Source organism: Chiloscyllium plagiosum, unplaced genomic scaffold (assembly GCF_037043375.1).
Source record: "Chiloscyllium plagiosum isolate Xiang-an unplaced genomic scaffold, Cpla_swu_hap1 HiC_scaffold_42, whole genome shotgun sequence".
NCBI lineage: Eukaryota > Metazoa > Chordata > Chondrichthyes > Orectolobiformes > Hemiscylliidae > Chiloscyllium > Chiloscyllium plagiosum.
This window is the reverse complement of record NW_028270180.1, coordinates 10049131-10069870: the sequence shown is the minus strand read 5'-3', so window position 1 is coordinate 10069870 and position 20740 is coordinate 10049131. Positions and strand designations below refer to the sequence as shown.

General features: G+C 45.7%; 1 protein-coding gene across 6 annotated transcripts in view; it reads right to left on the bottom strand.

The window, feature by feature from the left end:
- Positions 1 to 20740, bottom strand: part of LOC122542484 (uncharacterized) — a 128064-nt gene that overhangs the window by 9148 nt on the left and 98176 nt on the right. For all 6 annotated transcript variants that reach the window (XM_043680250.2, XM_043680251.2, XM_087981958.1 and 3 more), the window contains 4 exons: positions 14571 to 14635; positions 11675 to 11757; positions 3195 to 3293; positions 2046 to 2162 (listed from right to left, as the gene is read on the bottom strand). In XM_043680250.2, the coding sequence (XP_043536185.2) occupies positions 2046 to 2162; positions 3195 to 3293; positions 11675 to 11757; positions 14571 to 14635 (364 nt within the window). The remainder of the gene's footprint in view (positions 1 to 2045; positions 2163 to 3194; positions 3294 to 11674; positions 11758 to 14570; positions 14636 to 20740) is intronic.

Sequence of the window (20740 nt, the reverse complement as noted above, 5' to 3'; positions counted from 1 at the left end):
GGCTTCCGTGATGGATTGAGTTGTGTTCACAGCTCTATGTAATTTCTTACAATCCTGGGCAGAGCAGTTGCCATCCCAAGCCATGATGCATCCAGATAGAATGCTTTTTATGGTGCATCCATAAAAGGGCTCTTATGGCCATAAGAGTTGGAGAGGGTACTTATACATGCTGAATTCCCTAAGCCTCCTGGTGGGTGTAGAGGTGTTGTGCCTTCTTGACCATCAAGTCAGCGTGGGTGGTCCAGGACAGATTGTAGGTGATCGTCACTCTGAGGAACTTGACTTTCTTGAGCATCTTCACCTCAGCTCCATTGATGTGGATGGTGGGGGGGGGGGCGTGTTTCCTCCTCCTTTCTTTCTGAAGTTGATGACCAGCTCTTTAGTTTTGCTGACATTGAGGGAGAGATCATTATCTTTACACCACAACACAAAGCACTCGATCTCATCTGTATGGCTTCACCTTAAATGTATCCATAGTCTTCACTGCAATTGGCAAATGAAGAAAGGCAAATGCAACAGTACCACTCATTTCCAGAAGGCTAGAATACAAGAACAGAAATATACAGCAGCTGAATAAGGCCGCTCCTCAGACCGCATTTGGAAAATTGAGAGCAGGTTTGGGCCCCGTATCTAAGGAAAGGGTGTGCTGACCTTGGAGGGGAGGCTTACAAGAAAGGATGATGGTCTTGTCATGTGAGGAGCAGTTGAGGACTCTGGGTCTGTACTCGACGGAGGTTAGAAATTGAGTGGGAGGATGGGAATCTCACTGAATACTGAAAGGTCTGGAAACAGTGGACATGGAGAAGATGTTTCAACTAGTAGACAAGATTAAGACCTGAGGGCACAGCCTCAGAGAGAAGGGATGACCCGTCAGAACTGAGATGAGGAGGAATTTCTTCAGCCAGACGGTGGTTAATCTGTGAAACTAATTGCCACAGAAGGCTGTGGAGACCAAGTCACTGAGTGTATTTAAGATAGAGATAGGTTGGTTCTTGGTTAGTAAGGGGATCAAAGATTACAGGAAGAAGGCAGGAGAATGGAGTTGAGAAACATATCAGCCATGGAGCAAACAGCGTAATTCAGCTCCTATATTGTACGGCCTTATGCTTTAAAGGCTGAGACAGGACCCGCTGGAAGGGTATAGAGTTATGAGGAGCATGGACAGAGTGGATAATAAGCAATTGTTCCCCTTAGTTGAAGGTTTGATAACAAGGAAGCAATATTTTACAGCGAAGGGCAGGAGGTTCAGGGGGGATTTGAGGAAAGGTTTTTTTCACCCAAAGAACGCTAGGAATCTGGAATGAGAGGGGAGTCAAGGCAGGAAACCTCACAACCTTTAAAAAGTACACGGATGATCACTCAAAATGTCATAAAATTTGAGGTCATGGGCCAAGTGCTGGGATTAAAGTAGATAGGTCGGGGCAAGACATGATGGGCCGAAGAGCCTCTGCTGTGCTGTGCTGTGCTGTATGACTTTACGATTTCGCAAACACTAAAGGTGTGAAGAGAGAGAGAGAGAGAGCAGGTGTATGGCATTGAGATAGAGGATCAGTCATGATCTTGTTGATGGCAGTGCAGGCTCAATGGGCCAAATGGCCTGCTCCTGTTTTTCTACACCTCAGCAAGAGCTGGCGGTACCAGCTGGCCTTACAGATGCTACGTTGAGTAGCGCTGGAATTTGATCCAAATCCGTCCTGGGCAAACCTGAATTTGACAATAACTGGTTCAGGAGCGTTCACACAGTATTGTAAACCCATTAAAAGAATATTGAAGTTCCTGAGACAATGGGCGACTGTCTTCAGCCAACATCAGAATGTAATTTAGCCTCTCTGTCCTACTTGTTGCAAGCAAAGTGAGGCAAGTCATTGAGCTCGCACAGACTGTGCTAAACTCTCCGTTTGGTCATTTATCCTGCCGGCGGGACTAATGTACTCATTCACTTTTCAGTCACGTCATTCTGAAAGTGAGCTTTTCTTTTCAATTTACCGTCACGTTAGAATGCTCTTTGCTTAAATTCACTAAGGAATCATTATAAACATGTTTACCTGCACAAGGTGTGATCGGGGCACCCAGTAATCAACAGAGGCATTCCCTTTCCTGCTCTCTGGGAGCTTACTGTAAGCTTTTGTCAAATCTTCTTGCTCTTTTACCAGAGTGGCCAACTGTTGAAAGGCACAGAAATTATTACAGACTCCTGGTAATGTCCTCTTGAAAACAGATACAAAAGAATCAGTGTGCTCTCCCTCTACACAGAATGAAATAAAGACTTAATTACATCCTTGACTGATCGTTGTGCCCCTACATTTGAATTGAATCTAGTTTGTCATGTTTATAACACTCCGAAGGTGGCCATTCATCCTGTTATGTCTGTTCTGGCTTGTTTCTGAAGCAAACAACAAAAATGTAAGACATAGGAACAGCAGCAAGCCATTCGGCCCCTCGAAGCTGTTCTGCCACTCAGTGGCATTATGGTTGATCTGAAGGTAATCTTCCTGCCTGTCCCCTTGATTCCCTCGTAGATCAAAAATCATTCTGACTCAACCTTGAATCTATTCAATGACCCAGCCTGCATTGCTTGAGGAAGAGATCTACACTGTGTGTAATATCCTGTGAGGAAGGAAATCTGGCATGCTTATCCTGTCTGGCCTACCATGTGGTTATAATCAACTAGGATGTGGTTGACTGTTAACTGTCTCCTGGACAAGTAGGGACGGGCAGTAAATGCTGACTTAAGTCAGCTTCACCCACATCCTATGAATGAATATCTTCCTAAATAATGAACAATAAAGACCACATTGGAAGAGCAACTTGGTCCTTTTACAATGTAAGAATGCAACTCCAGGCTTGCACAGCTCCTACCTTGGTCTTATCTTTGGAATAGCTCCCTCCATTACCATGCCTCTCGATTACAGAATTACTTCTGCTATTTACCTTTCACCCTTTCCTTCAAAACCTCAATCTCCTGTTTCTTTGGCCTTCACCTGCTCTTTAAATTTTCACTCCCCCACACCCCAAATCTCCACTTCTTCCCTTTCAGAAGGAGGATGCGGAGGATTCTGACACAGGGGAGATCCACAGATGGAATGCAAGTTACCGACGGAATGTTAACACAGCTCAGTCAAAGTTCACATATTTCACCCGATGGTAGGTCGAGAAGGATCAATCAGCCTGGCAATATTCCCAGAATGCCCTACCTGTTCAGTCATTTCTTGGCTGCGTCTGCTGAAGCTATGGTTCTCCCTCTGAAGAGTTTGAGACAACTGGTGTTCAAGCTTCAACGTCTCCTGCAGTCCCTTCAAAACAGATGACTACAGTATATCATCATGTATCAATTAGTCAGAGGCTGAGGGGGTGACCTTATAGTGGTTTATAAAATCATGAGGGGCATGGATAGGATCAATAGACAAAAATATTTTCCCTGGGGTGGGGGAGTCCAGAACTAGAGGGCATAGATTTATGGTGAGAGGGGAAAGATATAAAAGAGACTTAAGGGGCAACTTTTTCACACAGAGGGTGGTACGTGTATGGAATGAGCTGCCAGAGGATGTAATGGAGGCTGGTACAATTGCAACATATAAGAGGCATTTGGATGGGTATATGAATAGGAAGGGTTTGGAGGGATATGGGCCAGGTGCTGGCAGATGGGACTAGATTAGATTGGGATATCTGGTCAGCATGGACGGGTTGGACCAAAAGATCTGTTTCTGTGCTGTACATGTCTATGACTCTATGATAATTGCTCACTCACAGAATATCCTAAACTATCCAAATTCAAAAGGTGAAAGTCACTTTTTATTTCATTGTCTTTTCAGTGCACTGTACCTTTGCAATGTTTCATGGTGTACTTTCAAGGGAACGGCTTGTGGTCAGACTGTGCTGGAAAGTCCACCTTGGTTCATAGCCTGTCTACAGGAATATACAGGTATCCCTCACTATCCAAAAGTAGAGCGTTCCTATGAAACCTTTTTTAAGCTGAAATGGTGTAAATCAAAGAAGTATTAATTTATATGGGAGAAAATTTGCGTTTTCTCATAAAAGCGAAAATCCTCATCGGATTTCTTTCGGTTAGCAAAAACAGGTACTAATACCGGTCTTTCGTAAAAGCAAAGTGGCATAAAGCGAACTTGCAAAAATAAGGGGATACCTGTACAATGCTTCCCCGTGCGGGAGAGACTAGATCTAGGGAACACTGAATATAAAGGGATCACCCATTTACGATGTCAATGAGAACTGTTTTCTCTCAAACAGTTGCCGGTCTGTGGAGTTCACTCCAGGATGAAGGACTTCCAAAAGCACAACTTTTGCCATCTAGACAGACGGGGGAGGGGAGGGGGGGTGGGCAACAGGTACATTTGCAAGCTCCCCTCCAAGACATTCACCATATTGAGTTGGAAATAAGGAGTCGATCCTTCACTGTCACGGAGTCAAACTCCCTCCCCCCCTGCATGGTGGGTGTACCTACACCAAATGGAATGCAGCGGTTCAGGGACTTCTCCAGGGGCAATTAGAGATGCACAATAAATAGTGACATTCTTTACTGCTGAGGGCTGTTGATGTTGGGTTATTCAGTATATTCAAGGCTAAGACAGACAACTTTTTAATCTATAAGGGAATCAAGGGTTATGCATAAAGATGGGAATGTGGAGTGGAGGATAATCAGGTCAGCCAAGATCTCATTGAATTCAAGAACAGACTTGATGGGCTGAATGGCTTACTTCTATGTCTAATGGTCCATAAATGCTGGTCCAGCCCATGACACCTATACCCCGCAAAAGGATAAAAAGAAACGAACAAGTTCAACTTCTCGACTCGCTCAAAGGGATAGGGCACCATGGTGGCTCAGTGGTGAGAACTGCTGCCTCTCAGGTGAGTGTGCAAAATCCACACGGACATTCTCCCTGTGTCTGCATGGGTGTCATCTGGGTGCTCTGGCATCTTCCCACTGTCTAAAGATGTGCAGGTTAGGTGGATTGGCCCTGGGAAATGCAGGGTTACAGGGATAGGGTAGGTGGGAAGACTCTGGGTGGGATGCTCTTCGGAGGAGCAGTGTAGACTCGATGGGTCTCTTTCCACACTGTATGGATTCCATGATAGTGCCGAAAGTAAACTGGTCACAATGGCAGTGAACTGCAGGATTAAAAATACGCAGCCAAAGCCAAGTGTCTCGCCTCTGGGACGCATCACTGAAATCAAACAACAGATTAACCTTTCCAGGTACTCAATGTACTTTTGAAATTTGCACAATCACTAACGACTAAACAAAAAGATTTGCCTTCACTGTGTAACTCAGTGACTTGGATCTGATCACTGAGGAGAAGTGATTAAAGTGGAGGAGTTCTCCACTGCTCGGTGCTTTTCCCTTGAAGTTAACAAATAAAAAGTTTGCCCAAAGCTTTAAGAACTTGAAAACCTGCTCCATGGATCATTTAATCTGAAACATGGCAATGAATATAGATAGTTCGATGTTCACTTTCTGGTAAATAATTGGAATTCAATTTGATTCTTTGAGTCATTGGGTGAGTACTTTGGTGAGTCATTTGAATCAGCCCATACATCTCTCTAACAGACTGTCAATCTGTGAAGACACAATGCAATGACTAATTGCAGCAATTTATTCGTCAGATATTCAAAAAACATTACACACAACTATAAAGCTGCTCTGATGACCCAAGTTGGTGAAAGGATTATTTCCTGCTGAACTAAATCTGCTACAGGAGAGATGTTGTGAAACTTGAAAGGGTTCAGAAAAGATTTACAAGGATGTTGCCAGGGTTGGAGCTAGAGGCAGAGGCTGAACAGGCTGGGGCTGTTTTCCCTGGAGTGTCAGAGACTGAGGGGGTGACCTTATTGAGGTTTATAAAATCATGAGGGGCGTGGAGAGGGTGATTGGTCAAGACCTTTTCCCCAGGACAGGTGAGTCCAAAGCTAGAGGGCATAGGTTTAGGGTGAGAGGGGAAAGATATAAAAGGGATCTAAGGAGCAACTTTTTCACACAGAGGGTGGTGCATGTATGGAATGAGCTGCCAGAGGAAGTGATGGAGGGTGGTACAATTACAGCATTTAAAAAGCATCTGAATGGGTATATGAATAGGAAGGGTTTACAGGGATATGGGCCAAGTGCTGGCAAATGGGACTGGATTAATTTAGGATATCTGGTTGACATGGACGAGTTGGACCAAAGAGTCTGTTTCTGTGCTGAACACCTCAATGACTCTATATTTACAGAAAGATTCCAGATTCAACCTCGGTTGAAATTTGGGTGAGCTTGCTCCACCTGAGAGGCTCAAACTAACATAACAGTCAATGTGAGTGAAAATTAAAATTGATGCAGGACTCCCTGTTGCAATGTGCAGGTAGAGGGTGTCCTCAGCTACCTGCTAAAACGGATCCTTAATAGAGTACAATCACTCAGTGGGTAGCAGACTCACAAGGTTCCGGGTCTAATCCTGCAGTCCAGGGTTCGAGCACAAAAATCTCGGCTGACAGTCAAGCAACAACACTGGGGGGGTGCTGCACTGTCAGAGGCACTGTCTTTTAGATTCCCATCTGCCCACTTGAGTGGATATAAAGCATCCCTCAGCACTATTTTGACAAAGAGTTATGCCTATTATTCTGGGCAATACTCATCCATCAATGAACATGTCCAAAAAACAAACAGATTACCTAATCACTATCACGTTGTTGTTTCTGGGAGCTGACTGCGAGTAAATTGGTAGCTGCAATTCCTACATTATCACAGTGACTGCACTTCAAATGTGCCTTCCTGGTTATAAAGCATTTTGGGATGCAAATAATTGCCCATTTAGCAGGATACTTCAAAAAAAAAGGAGGAAGCTATAGATCAGGAATTGGGAGGGGATTGGAAAGCCAGGCTGAACAGATGAGTTTTCAGTGTCTTTTTGAAGATGGGGAACAACATGAAAAGAGAGAGGAGTCTTGGAAGACAGAGCAAGGCAGTGATGGCTAAAGGTTTCAGAACAGACAACTGGGCAGAGGGAGAGTTGGTGGTAAACATGATCAACCTTAGCATGCTACAGTCACATAGCCTGCACTCGATCACAGTGTAGGTGCAGCCTTAGACTCTCATTTAGGGAAATAACTGCAGAAAAGCTAACGCCCATGGAGATCCATCAGGAGAGGCGGAAGGGACATTGCAAGTTGATGCGGATGAGGGAAATCATTTACAGCGGCTTTGACATACATTGAAATTCACTGCAGGTCACAGAACAGCAACATAAAATGTCTGAATAGTAAAAGTTCCTCCTGCCATTGCACAATAACTATACTAATTAACTGCAGTTAAAATTGTGCCATTTAATTTCCAGTTAGATTAGTGAATCAGTCAGGTCAAAAGAGGATTGAAATGTCAACATTCTCATTTACGATCACAAGACTCGGCTGCATTATTATAGCTGTCAGTGTGAATCCATTATCAAACCACCCCCATGAGTCCAGAAGTTAAGCTAATGTGCAAAACATCTTCCACTGATGGTCTATACAATATAAGAGCATACACATAGACAGTAGAAGCAGGAGCAGACCCTTTGAACCTGCTCCACCATTCTCTATAATCAGGGCTGATCGTTCGCACTTTCTCCCCATACCCTTTGATCCCTTTAGCTCTTAGAACTATATCTAACTCCTTCTTGAAAGCTTTCGAAGTTTTGTTCTCAACTGCTTTCTGTGGCAGAGAATTCCACAGGGTCACCACTCGCTGCGTGAAGAAATTTCTCTTCACTCAGTCCTAAATGGCCAACCCTGTATCCTCAGTCTGTGACTTCTGGCTCTCCTCTCCCCAGTAATCAGAAACATCCGTCCTGTGTTTACATTGTCCCGTTGTATTAGAACTTTCTAGGTTTCTAGGATATTCTCCTCTTTAGTCTAAATGTCAGTGAATATTATCCGAACTGATTTCTTTCATACGTCAGTTCTGCTCTCCCAGGAGAAATGAAACTTGCTCTCTAATTACCAATATAATGCTATTGTTGTTGTTTCCTGAAGCATCCCAATCTGAAATGACTATGATTTTTGTGATGAGCATTTTGCAGCATTATTGAAAGCCGCATTGGAATGATTAACCCATTCTATACGGAAGGCAAAAGTGAGGACTGCAGATGCTGGAAATCAGAGTCTAGATTAGAGTAGTGCTGGAAAAGCACAGTAGGTCAGGCAGCATCCGAGGAGCAAGAGAATCAATGTTTTGGGCAAAAGCCCTTCATTAGGAGCCGCTAAAGCCTTTGCTAAGGGGCACTGGAACAGTCTGGGCCCACACACACGGTACTGAGAACACGCTGAGAGACACAACCTCCAGTCTGAGCAGTCCCTCCAGGGCTAAAATAAAACAAAGAACTGCAGATGTTGAAGATCTAAAACAAAAACAGAAATTGCTGGGGAATCTCAGCAGGTCTGGCAACATCTGTGGAGAGACAGAAACACACTTAACATTTCTTGCCCAGTGAACCTTCAGTTCTGAAGATGGGTCACTGGATTCCAAATGTTTCTCTCTCCACAGATGCTGCCAGAAATAGATGCTGTCAGCACTGAAATAAACCCTTCAGTCCAACTCATCCATGCCAACCAGACATCCCAATCTCACCTAGTTCCATCTGCCAGCATTTGGCCCATATTCCTCCAAACCCTTCCTATTCATATACCCATCCAGATGCCTTTTAAATGTTGCAATTGTACTAGTCTCCACCACCTCCACTGGCAGCTCATTCCAAGCACGCATCACCCTCTGTGTAAAAAAGTTACTCCTCCATTTCTTCTTAAATTTGTCCCCACTCATCTTAAACCTATGCCCTTTAGTTTTGGGCTCCTCCAACCTTAGGATAAAGAGCTTGTCTAATTATCCTATCTATGCCCCTCATGATTTTATAAACCTCTATAAGGTCACTCCTCAGCCTCCAATTATCCAATGAAAACAACCCCAGCCTATTCAGCCTCTCCCAATAACTCAAACACTCTGGTTGCAGCAACATCCTTGTAAACCTTTTCTGAACCCTTTTCTGAACAGGAAAGATATGGACACTTTGGTAGAGGGAGCAGAAGAGGTTTACCAGGATGCTGCCTGGATTGGAGGGTATGAGCTATAAGGAGAGGCTAGAAAAACCTGGGTTGTTTTAGCTGGAGAGGTGGAGACTGAGGGGAGAGTTGATAGGAATCTATAAAATTATGAGATGCGTAAATGGGGTTGACAGTTGGAATCTTTTTCGAGTTGAAATGTCTAATATTAGGGGGTTTTCCTTTGATACGAGAGGGGGAAAGTTCAAAGGCGATGTGAGAGGGAAGTGCTTTTACACAGAGAGTGGTTGGAGTCAGAAAGGCACTACACCAGGAGTGGTTGTGGAGGCAAGTATCATAGGGGTGTTCACGGGGCTTTTAGATAAGCAAGGAATGGAGAGATAGGGGCCAAGAGCAGGCAGAAGGAATTCATTTAATTTGCCATCATGTTCAGCACAACAATGGCTGAAGGGCCTGTTTCTGTGCTGTACTGTTTCAAGTTCTAAGCACCTAACGGGTTAAAAGTGGGATATAAGTAGCAAAGACTATCTGAGCAACAGTGGGAAGGACAGAGGCAGATTAAGAGCAATAGCAATGGCTAACCAGCAGGGTTATCATGCAAAAGGTCATATATCTGATCTGATTATTCAGCTTTAAGCATCTAGCTGACTGGACCTCCTCCAGCGGTTAGGAAACTTCATAAATTTATTGGAGCTTCGCATGAATTTCAAAGAACAGCAGGTGGAGAAAAGTCGTCATCCATTCACTTGGGAGTACGAGACCAGGATTTCCACTGGGTGTTTAAATTGTGAGGTACAGGCGTAGGAATTCAAAGTTAATCAGAAAATCTCATACACAGGACAAAATCTCCTCGGTCTAATGCTGAGTCACAAGCCAGGGTGATAACAAGATTAAAAGCACAAGTTCCTCTTTAGTCAGTGCCTCAAACATTTTCATTACTTTGATCTCCTCCTTTTGTAACAAGTGGGAAGATATAAGCAAATGCACATTAAAGCCACTTTTAACTCAGTCAAGAGAATATTCATCGCAAAACAGTGCAGGGACACAAAACAGTTTCTTTCAGATTTCAGTCGCTACCAATTTTACAATACCTTTGACTTTGGTACAGAGGATCTTAAAATGACAATAGCTAAGAGAGAACCAAAGCCAAGGGACTGGACTACAGTTTGCATTTTATATGGAACCTTTACAGGAATGCAATTAGAAAAGAAGACCAGACGACACAGTCAAAAGCTTGATCAAGTGTGTGTGTGTGTGTGTGTGTGTGTCTGTGTGTGTGTCTGTCTGTGTGTCTGTGTGTGCGGGTGTGTGTGTCTGTGTGTGCGGGTGTGTGTGTCTGTGTGTGTGTGTGTGTGTCTGTGTCTGTGTGTGTGTGTCTGTGTGTGTGTGTCTGTGTGTGCGGGTGTGTGTGTCTGTGTGTGCGTGTCTGTGTGTGTGTGTGTGTGTCTGTGTCTGTGTGTGCCTGTGTGTGCCTGTGTCTGTGTGTGTCTGTGTCTATGTGTGTCTGTGTCTGTGTGTGCGCGCGCGCGCCTGTTTGTGTGTCTCTGTCTGTGTGTGTTTGTGTGTGTGTGTGTGTGTGTGTGTGTGTGTCTGTGTCTCTGTGTGTCTGTGTGTGTGTCTGTGTGTGTGTCTGTGTGTGTGTCTGTGTGTGTGTCTGTGTCTGTGTCTGTGTTGGGGGGGAATGGTTTAAAGAGGTAGCGTTCTGTGGTGTTAATGATGTCAGGCCCAGTTTGTTCCTATTCTTTCAACGTCTCGTGTTTGCGAGAAGAAGGACAATCTTTGCCAAATGGAAGAGACAGGGACCTAAAACTTGGAGCCCAAAACACAGATCAATGGGTGCCACCATTGAACTCCCGCGTTCTGATGTATTTACAGCCTCCTTGGCTGATGGTATTGGCACAGGAATGGGTAGTTTCTTTCATTCACTTACAGAATGCTGGCTCAGTCAGCATTTATTGCCTATCCCTAGTTACCCTTGTCCTTGAGAAGGTAATAGAATCATCAAATCCCTACAGTATGGAATCAGGCCAGTTCGCCCATCAAGTCCTCGGAAGAACATCCCCCCCCAGTCGGAACCACCCACTCTCTCCTTGTAACCCTGCATTTCCCATGGCTGGTCCACCTACCCTTCACATCCCTGGACACTATGGGCAATTTCACATGGCCAATCCACTTAACTTGCACATCCTTGGACTGTGGGGGAAGACCAGAGCATCTGGAGGAAACCCACACAGACACAGGGAGAACGTGCAAACTCCACACAAACAATCGCCCGAGGCTGGAATCGAACACGGGTCTGTGCTGTGAGGCAGCAGTGCTAACCACTGAGCCACCGTGCCGCCCCTGTGGTGGTGAGCTGCCTTTTGGAACTGCCGCAGTCCCTGCGCTGTCGGAAAGCCACAATGCCATGAGGGATGGAGTTCCAGGATTAGCCAAGTCAAGATGGTGAGAGACGTGGGAGTAGACATCGGAGGGAAGAGATCTGAGCCTTCCAGATGGGAGTGAGTCTACCCACCAGTATCTGTCAAGCAACAGTCTCGTAGCTGGAACCACTGGTTTCTCTTGATGGCTGCTGGCCCTTACATAGAAGCAGGGCCAGCTTAACCTGTTCGAGGTCTCCATTGAGGAGCTACAATGGAGTTCAACATACCTGGGTGAGGGCCTGCACCTCATTCAGTGAATTCAGGGCCGTGTCCCGCTGTTCCTGGAGCTCGCTGCTTCTGGCATTGTAATCTAAAGAGCAGAAACAACAACATCTGCTTTTAAAACGGAAACACGGATTCATGCACGACACATCCCTACTGCTGGCTGCAAGTGATGTGCACCCAGAATTTAGATTGTAAATCTCTGGGGCTGGTGGAAGTGCAGACCTCCTACTGGATCTACAGACCTCAGCTACAAATTACTCATGCCACAGATTATACCTCGGATAGATGACTCATGATTAAACATTCATTTGCCTGGCATTGACAGTCCTAGGCTCTATGCAGCAATGACTTACATCTATGTAACAGCTATAGGAACTGAGCAACCCAAGTCATTTCATAAGAGCATTATTGGAACAGATCTTAAAAACACAGATAAGATGGAATGGACTGGGTCAAATAGCATCCTCCTAATAAACATTAGTTTTATGTCTCTGTTAAACATACAGATATCATACTGTTAGAGTGACAGTAATGCAAACCCTGCCAAATTAAACATACCTGCACAAAAATTAACTAATGGAGGCACTATGGTCAGGAAAGCAGAACAACAAATCTACTTCCTCAGGAGGCTAAGGAAATGTGGCATCTCCGTAAAGACACTTGTCAACTTTAACTTTGTTCACTCCAGTCCAACACTGGCATCTCCAAATCACAACTTTTACAGATGCACCATGGAAAGCATTCTATCTGGATACATTAAAGTTTGATACGGCAACTGCTCTGCCCAGGACCATAAGAAACTGCAGAGAGTTGTGACCACAGCCCAGTCCATCACACAAACCAACCTTCCAACCATCTACACTTCTCACTGCCTCAGGAAGGCAGCCAACATCATCAAAGACCCCTCCCACCCCGGTTATAGTCTCTTCCAACCCCTTCTGTCAGGCAGAAGATACAAAAGTTTAAACACACATACCGACAAATTGAAGAACAGCTTCTTCCCCGCTGTTATCAGAGCTCAGAATAGACCTCTCAAATTTCAAATCTAATGTTGATCTTGCTCTTTGTGCACCTTCTCTGCAGCTGTAACATTGTATTCCTCACTCTGTTCTATTACTCTAATGCACTTTGTATGGTATGATTTGCCTGTACTGCACACCAAACAGAACTTTTCACTCTACTTAGGTACAATAATAGATCAAATTTCACATCCTTGATATATCCTTGAAATTGCATCAGCCAGCAAAACTTCCCTGTTAAGATCTCAAAGTGAAAGAAAAACTAACAAATCAAAAGGGAGAGAAAGGATTTGCATTTGTATAGTAACTTCCATAAGCTCAGAATATCTCAAAGAGCTTTATAAGCAATGATGCACTTTACTGGAGTAGCCTCTATTGCGTGTTGGAAAAGTGGCGTCCGATTTGTGTGAGGTGTTTCTTCAGTGCAGTGTTTAAGATGTTTTTAATCAACCTGTTCGGAGATGCTATGACACACTTCTGGAGTAGGTGGGACTTGAACCCAGGCCTCCTGACTTAAAGTACAAACACTACCAACTGTGCCACACTTCCCAGTGCAGTGTTCAATGCTTCTGCCCTTGATTATGTGAGTCTATTTACAATTGATGTGCACTGTGCTTGATTGGAGTGGACTGTGACGAAAGTAACCAAAGCTGTAGAGAGAACCAGAAGGGAAAGCAGTAGCATGGAACAGATATTGTGAGCCATTGTGACTAAAAACTATTACACACAGAGGCTGGAAAGTGAGACACATATAGATTTAGTATACTTTTGGCCGAACAGACTTGATGGGCTATAGGGGCTTTTCTGTACTGTATGATTCTATATCAATCAATGTCATCTCTGTATTGCTATGTGACCTAAAACAGACACCATAATTTACCAGCAGGGTGGATAACCTGGGGAGGCAAGGGCCTAGTGGTATTATTGCTGGATTGTTAATCGAGGTAATGTTCCAGGCAACTGGGTTCAAATGATGCCATGGCAGATGATAGCACTTTATTTCAACAAAAAATTTGGAACTAAGAATCTAATGATGACCATGAAATCATTGCTGATTGATGGTGAAAGTCCATCTGGTTTATTAATGAAAGAAACTGCCATCCTTATCTGGTCTGGCCTACACATGACTCCAGACCCACAGCAGTGTGGTTGACTCTTAAATGCCCTCTGGGCAATTAGGGATGGGCAATAAATGCTGGCCCAGCCAGTAACACACTCATCCCGTGAATGAATTTAAAAAAAAAGAATGATCTACCATAACATGGAGGAAGGTACATGTCCTCATGTCATTTCATTGGCCTCTTACTCTGCTACTACAACATATTAAAACAGAATTCATGATGGAGGCACCCAGTAACAGGGACTATTGAGATCGTGATAGGATGGAAGTTAGCTTCAGGTGAAAGAGACAGAAGCAGCCGATAAATTTAAGAAATAAAGACAGCAGGAAGGACAGGTGACCAAAATAAACAATGATCAGCAGGAGCGAAACAGGCGATGAAGGAATAATGAAAGAAAGAGCGAGTGAGAAAACTAAAGGGAGAAAGAGAGCCGCAACAAACATCAGGAATGAGAGAGGTGGTTAATAATGGAAAAACCAAGAAAGGGGGAGAGAAAGAAATAACAAAACAAAAAATCAGGGAAAATAAAAAGACAAAACCAAGGAAGAAGATAACAAGCATTCGATAAGAAAGGTTTAAAAATGAACCAATAGTAGGGACTTAGAAACCACAACAATCAAGCACCACTATCATCTCTCATTGGCTGAACAGATCACCCTTCAGCCAACCTCATTCAGGGGAAAGAGGGACAACGATAAGAGATTACTATCCAGGGAATAAATCACACAGGGAGACCACAACAACACGGTGAACTGTACCTTGCAATTTGGAGCTTATTTCTTCCAGAAAGGAGTCACAACGAGCACATTTCCGAATGGGAGAACTGCAACAGAAGAAGGGGAAACATTAATAGTTTCTGAAGCGCTAGCCAGCGACATTACCAGACAAATGTTTTCATATCCAACTCCTTTTCACATTGAAATTTGAATGTGGTTATTTAAGAGGGCAGTGCCTTTAATGTGTCTAATTGCATGTGTTATAGCTCAGGGGGAGCCTGTGTTGCACTTTTCCCTGCATGTTGCAACCTGGAGCTGTGGATGATGAAGGTACAGAGGGTCCAACAATATTTTCATTTCATGGCTGACCAAGAATTCATCTGGCTCATACCGTTTGCCACTAGCTTGTGTTGGAAGGATTTGCAGGGTGTTCCGTAACCAAACAGGTCGAGTAGATAGTGATGTAGAGGGTGGCGCTGGAAATGCACAGCAGGTCAGGCAGCATCCAAAGAGCAGGGGAGTCAACGCTTCAGGCACAAACCCTTCATCAGCAATGTGATGAAGAGCTTATGTCCAAAACATCAACTCTCCTGCTCCTCTGAAGCTGCCTGACCAGCTGTGCTTTTCCAGCACCACACTTCTTGACTCTGATCTCCAGTATCTGCAGTCCTCACTTTCTCCTAGATAGTGATGTAGTGTGACAATACTGTGGCTTTAAAAGGTGTATTTATGGCGGCACAGTGGCTCAGTGGTTAGCACTGCTGCCTCACAGCACCAGGGTCCCAGGTTTGATTCCAGCCTCGGGCAACTGTTTGTGTGGAGTTTGCACATTTTCCCCATGTCTGCGTGGGTTTCCACTCGGTGCTCCGGCTTCCTCCCACAGTCCAAAGATGTGCAGGTCAGGTGAATTGGCCATTCTAAATTGCCCCGCAGTCTTAGGTGCATCAGTCAGAGGGCAATGTGTCTGGGAGGGTTACTCTTCAGAGGATTAGTGTGGACTGGTTGCGCCGAAGGGCCTGTTTCCACACTGTAGGGAATCTAATCTAATCTTATTCCTCGTTTTTTTTAAGACAGAGGTAACGAGCAGTCTACCAGAGTCATGAGAATATACAACTTGTAAGACCATTTGTTTTAACATTGGAACAACAGAAGGAGCCTGAATGGGTGGGGTCAAGCTCCCAGAGAACCAGGAGTTTTAGTTTCGCTTTCCATAGTTGCTATTAGGGTCTTGAAGAGATGGAAGCTTTTTTCTCCTGCTCTCTCTCTCAATTACAGTCAAAACCTGGGGGTCCCCTTCCTGCTGGGATTTGCATGTGAAACAATCTGTTTTCTGCACGTGGCTTCTTGCCAAGGGTGTATTTATGGAATGTTGCTATGTTGGAACAGTTAATTAGCAATAGTTACTGTATTTATTATTCTGTTAAGTTTTCCAACAGAGTTAAATTATTCAAATTCTTTGTTTCTTTTGTTGTATTTTAACTATAGTGGATGAATAAACCGTGTTTTGCTTTAAAATTTGATAGCTTGAAAAATCTGGAATGTAACACCTTTTATTTACCTTTAAAATAAGAAAATGTTGGGGTCCAGGTTATCTTCTTAATATTTTGAGAGGCTTTGGTCTGGTCCATAACATATGGAGACAGGGGCACTGGACTGATAATCAAAAGGACTCAGTTGGTGCTCTGGGATTATGGGCTTAAATCCCAGAGCAGCACTCGGTGAAATTTAAATTCCTGGAATGGAAAGCTAATCCTAAAACCCCATCTGGTTCACTCACATCCTTCAGGGAAGTGAACTTCCATCCTTAGCTAGTCTGGCCTACATGGGACTCCAGACCCACAGCAATGTGGTTGACTCTTAATTGCCATCTGAGATGGCTGAGCAAGCCATTCAGTTCAAGGACACTTAGGGATGGGCAACAAATGCTGGCCTTGCTAGCGATGCCCACATCTCACAGAAGAATAAAACGGAAACAAAAACTTGCCAAATCAAATCCTGAATTGAGACTTGAAGCCAGAATGCCAGGCTGAGAAGCAGGAATATGATGAACTGTGTCCAGTGTATTTGTTTAAATTTCCACATGAATGACAGTAAGGGAAGGTTGGATGAGCAATCTGGAGTTCAGATCTCATAATAGCAAAAACTAATCGTGATTATTGTCATAGAAACCCAACATCAGAAAAGGGAACCGCATAACTCGTTCCTAATCCAGCCTCCACATGGTTCTACTTCGGACAATCAGCTTGATTCGATAAAAGACAATCCTCTACAAATAGCACGTACAGAGGGGAACTCAAAGTACATCGTAGGCAGTTTGTTCCTTTGGAAGGGTTTTGCAGTCAAAACCCTGCAGCCATGAGGCAAGGTCAGGTTGTGAAGGTTGAGGGAGAAACATTACGTCGAACACCAGGGAGAATTCCACCGTTTTTCAAACAGTGCCACATACTGTTTTGCATTCACCTGAGAAAGTGCAATGAGATGTTGGTGTAAGTGTCCATTGAAAGAAGGTACTCCAACAGCACAGCACAATATACTGAAGGCTAAACTAAACTGGAAGCGGAGTTGGAAGTGCCAGGTAAAATGCACATTGAAGTGGCCTTGTGTCTCAGGCTGGTGAACATTAGCAATAAATTCGGCTGTGCTACATGCCAGGTTAGGGTGATCTGCTCAAAGGGATGACGTGGTGGTGCAGTGGTTAGCACTGCTGCCTCACAGCGCCAAGGACCTGGGTTTGATTCCAGCCTCAGGTGACTGTCTGTGTGAAGTTTGCGCACGCTGCCAGTGTCTGTGTGGGTTTCCTCCGGGTGCTCAATTTCCTCCCATAGTCCAAAGACGTGCAGGTTAGGTGGACTGGCCATGCTAAATTGCCCAAAGTGTCCAGGAATGGGCACGCTAGGTAGATTAGCTTAAGGATCTTGCGAAGAGTTGTAGCTTGGGTTGTGGAGTTGGTTGTAAGTTTGTTCGCTGAGCTGGTGGGTTGTCATGCAAACGTTTTGTCACCGTGTTAGGTAATATCATCGGTGTGATTTCCATGAAGTGTTGATATTCTATTTTGGTTGATATCGAGATGCCCCAGTCTGTTAAGGTGGCTGGTATCACTTCTGGTTTTCCTTTGTTGTGGTTTGTATATGGGGTCTATGTCAACATACCTGTTGATGGCATTGCAGGTTGATAATTAGGCCTTAAGGAATTCCCGTGTATGTCTCCGTTTCGCTTGTCCTTTATGTTGTCCCAGTCAAATTGGTGGTCCTCTTTGTCTGCACATACTGAGATGAGGGAGACCTGGTTGTGCCATTTTGCTGTTAGTTGGTGTTTGTGAATCCAGATTGCTAGTTTTCTTCCAGTCTGGCCAATGTAATGTTTGTGACAGTTGTTATATGGGATTTTGTACATCACGTTGGTCCTGCCTGTTATGGGCATGGGATTTTTCATTCTTATGAGTAGTTGGCATAGTGCGGCTGTGGGTTGGTGTACTGTCATGATTCCTAGTAGTCTAATTGTCATTTCTGATTAGACATGGGAAATGTGAGGTTATGGGGATAGAGTAAGAGGTGGGATTCTCTTCGGAGGGTCAGTGTGGGCAGAATGGCCTGCTCCCACACTAGGGATTCTAAGGTGGATGTCTTGGTTTATCAAGTCAAGAACAGACTTTGTTTTTTCCACTTGCAGTTTGAGCAAATTGTGTATCATGAATCAGTAATTGGTTCAGAGGTTATGGTTTCAAGACCAACTCCACAGATCTAAGTCAGCAGGAGCGAAACAAGCAATGAGGGAATAAGTGAAAGAGAGAGAACATTGCAGGAGGAGAATTGGAGTGAGAAAACTAAAGAGAACTGCAAGTGACATCAGGAATACGAGGGCTGTTTTATTTAGTCATTAGATGAAGGCATCGCTGGCAAGACCAGCATTTATGACCCATCTCAGAAGGCAGTTAAGAGTCAACCACATTGCTGTGGGTCTGGAGTCACATGTAGGCCAGACCAGATAAAGATGGCAGTTTCCTTCCCTAAAAGACATGAGTGATCCAGATGGCTTTTCCTAACAACGGATTCACTGTCACCATTACACCTTTTCTTTCAAAAATTGAATTCAAATTTCACCATCTGACTTGGTGGGATTCCACCTTGGTTTCCAGAACACTCCCTGCATCTCTGGATTAACAGTCCAGCGATAATACCACTAGGCCGTCACCTGCTTGGGTGGTTAATAATGAAGGAGAAAGTGAGGTCTGCAGATGCTGGAGATCAAAGTTGAAACTTTATTGCTGGAACAGCACAGCAGGTCAGGCAGCATCCAGGGAACAGGAGATTCGACGTTTCGGGCACAGGCCCTTCTTCAGGAATGAGCAGAGAGTGTTCAGCAGGAGAAGATAAAAGGTAGGGAGGAGGGTCTTGGAGGAGGGGAGTTGGAAATGTGATAGGTGGAAAGAGGTCAAGGTGAGGGTGATAGGTCGGAGTAGGGTGGAGGCGGAGAGGTCAAGAAGAAGACTGCAGGTCAGGAAGGCGGTGCCGGGCTGGAAGGATCCGGCTGAGACAAGGTGGGGGGAGGGGGGATGAAGAAACTGGTGAAGTCCAAGTTCATCCCCTGCGGTTGGAGGGTTCCCAGTCGGAAGATAAGACGCTCCTCCTCCGACCGTCGGGTTGTTGTGGTTTGGCGGTGGATGAGTCCAATGACCTGCATATCCTCGGTGGAGTGGGAGGGGGAGTTGAAATGCTGTGCCACAGGTTGGTTGGGTTGGTTCGTCCGGGTGGCCCAGAGGTGCTCCCTGAATCGCTCCGCAAGTAGGCGGCCTGTCTCCCCAATATAGAGGAGGCCACACCGGCTGCAGCGGATGCAGTAGATGATGTGGGTGGAGGTGCAGGTGAATCTGTGGCGGATATGGAAGTTTCCCTTGGGGCCTTGGAGAGAAGTGAGGGGGGAGGTGTGGGCGCAAGTGTTGCACCTCCTGCGGTTGCAAGGGAAGGTGCCGGGAGTGGTGGTTGGGTCGGTGGGGGGTGTGGATCTGACAAGGGAGTCGCGGAGGGAGTGGTCTCTACGGAAAGCTGATAGGGGAGGGGAGGGAAATATATCCTTGGTGCTGGGGTCTGTTTGGAGGTGGCGGAAGTGACGGCGGATGATGCGCTGTACATGGAGATTGGTGGGGTGGTAGGTGAGGACCAGTGGGGTTCTGTCCTGGTGGCGGTTGGAGGGGCGGGGCTCAAGGGCGGAGGAGCGGGAAGTGGAGGAGATGCGGTGGAGGGCACCGTCGACCACGTCGGGGGGGAAATTGCGGTCCTTGAAGAAGGAGGCCATCTGTGTTGTACAACACAGATGGCCTCCTTCTTCAAGGACCGCAATTTCCCCCCCGACGTGGTCGACGGTGCCCTCCACCGCATCTCCTCCACTTCCCGCTCCTCCGCCCTTGAGCCCCGCCCCTCCAACCGCCACCAGGACAGAACCCCACTGGTCCTCACCTACCACCCCACCAATCTCCATGTACAGCGCATCATCCGCCGTCACTTCCGCCACCTCCAAACAGACCCCAGCACCAAGGATATATTTCCCTCCCCTCCCCTATCAGCTTTCCGTAGAGACCACTCCCTCCGCGACTCCCTTGTCAGATCCACACCCCCCACCGACCCAACCACCACTCCCGGCACCTTCCCTTGCAACCGCAGGAGGTGCAACACTTGCGCCCACACCTCCCCCCTCACTTCTCTCCAAGGCCCCAAGGGAAACTTCCATATCCGCCACAGATTCACCTGCACCTCCACCCACATCATCTACTGCATCCGCTGCAGCCGGTGTGGCCTCCTCTATATTGGGGAGACAGGCCGCCTACTTGCGGAGCGATTCAGGGAGCACCTCTGGGCCACCCGGACGAACCAACCCAACCAACCTGTGGCACAGCATTTCAACTCCCCCTCCCACTCCACCGAGGATATGCAGGTCATTGGACTCATCCACCGCCAAACCACAACAACCCGACGGTCGGAGGAGGAGCGTCTTATCTTCCGACTGGGAACCCTCCAACCGCAGGGGATGAACTTGGACTTCACCAGTTTCTTCATCCCCCCTCCCCCCACCTTGTCTCAGCCGGATCCTTCCAGCCCGGCACCGCCTTCCTGACCTGCAGTCTTCTTCTTGACCTCTCCGCCTCCACCCTACTCCGACCTATCACCCTCACCTTGACCTCTTTCCACCTATCACATTTCCAACTCCCCTCCTCCAAG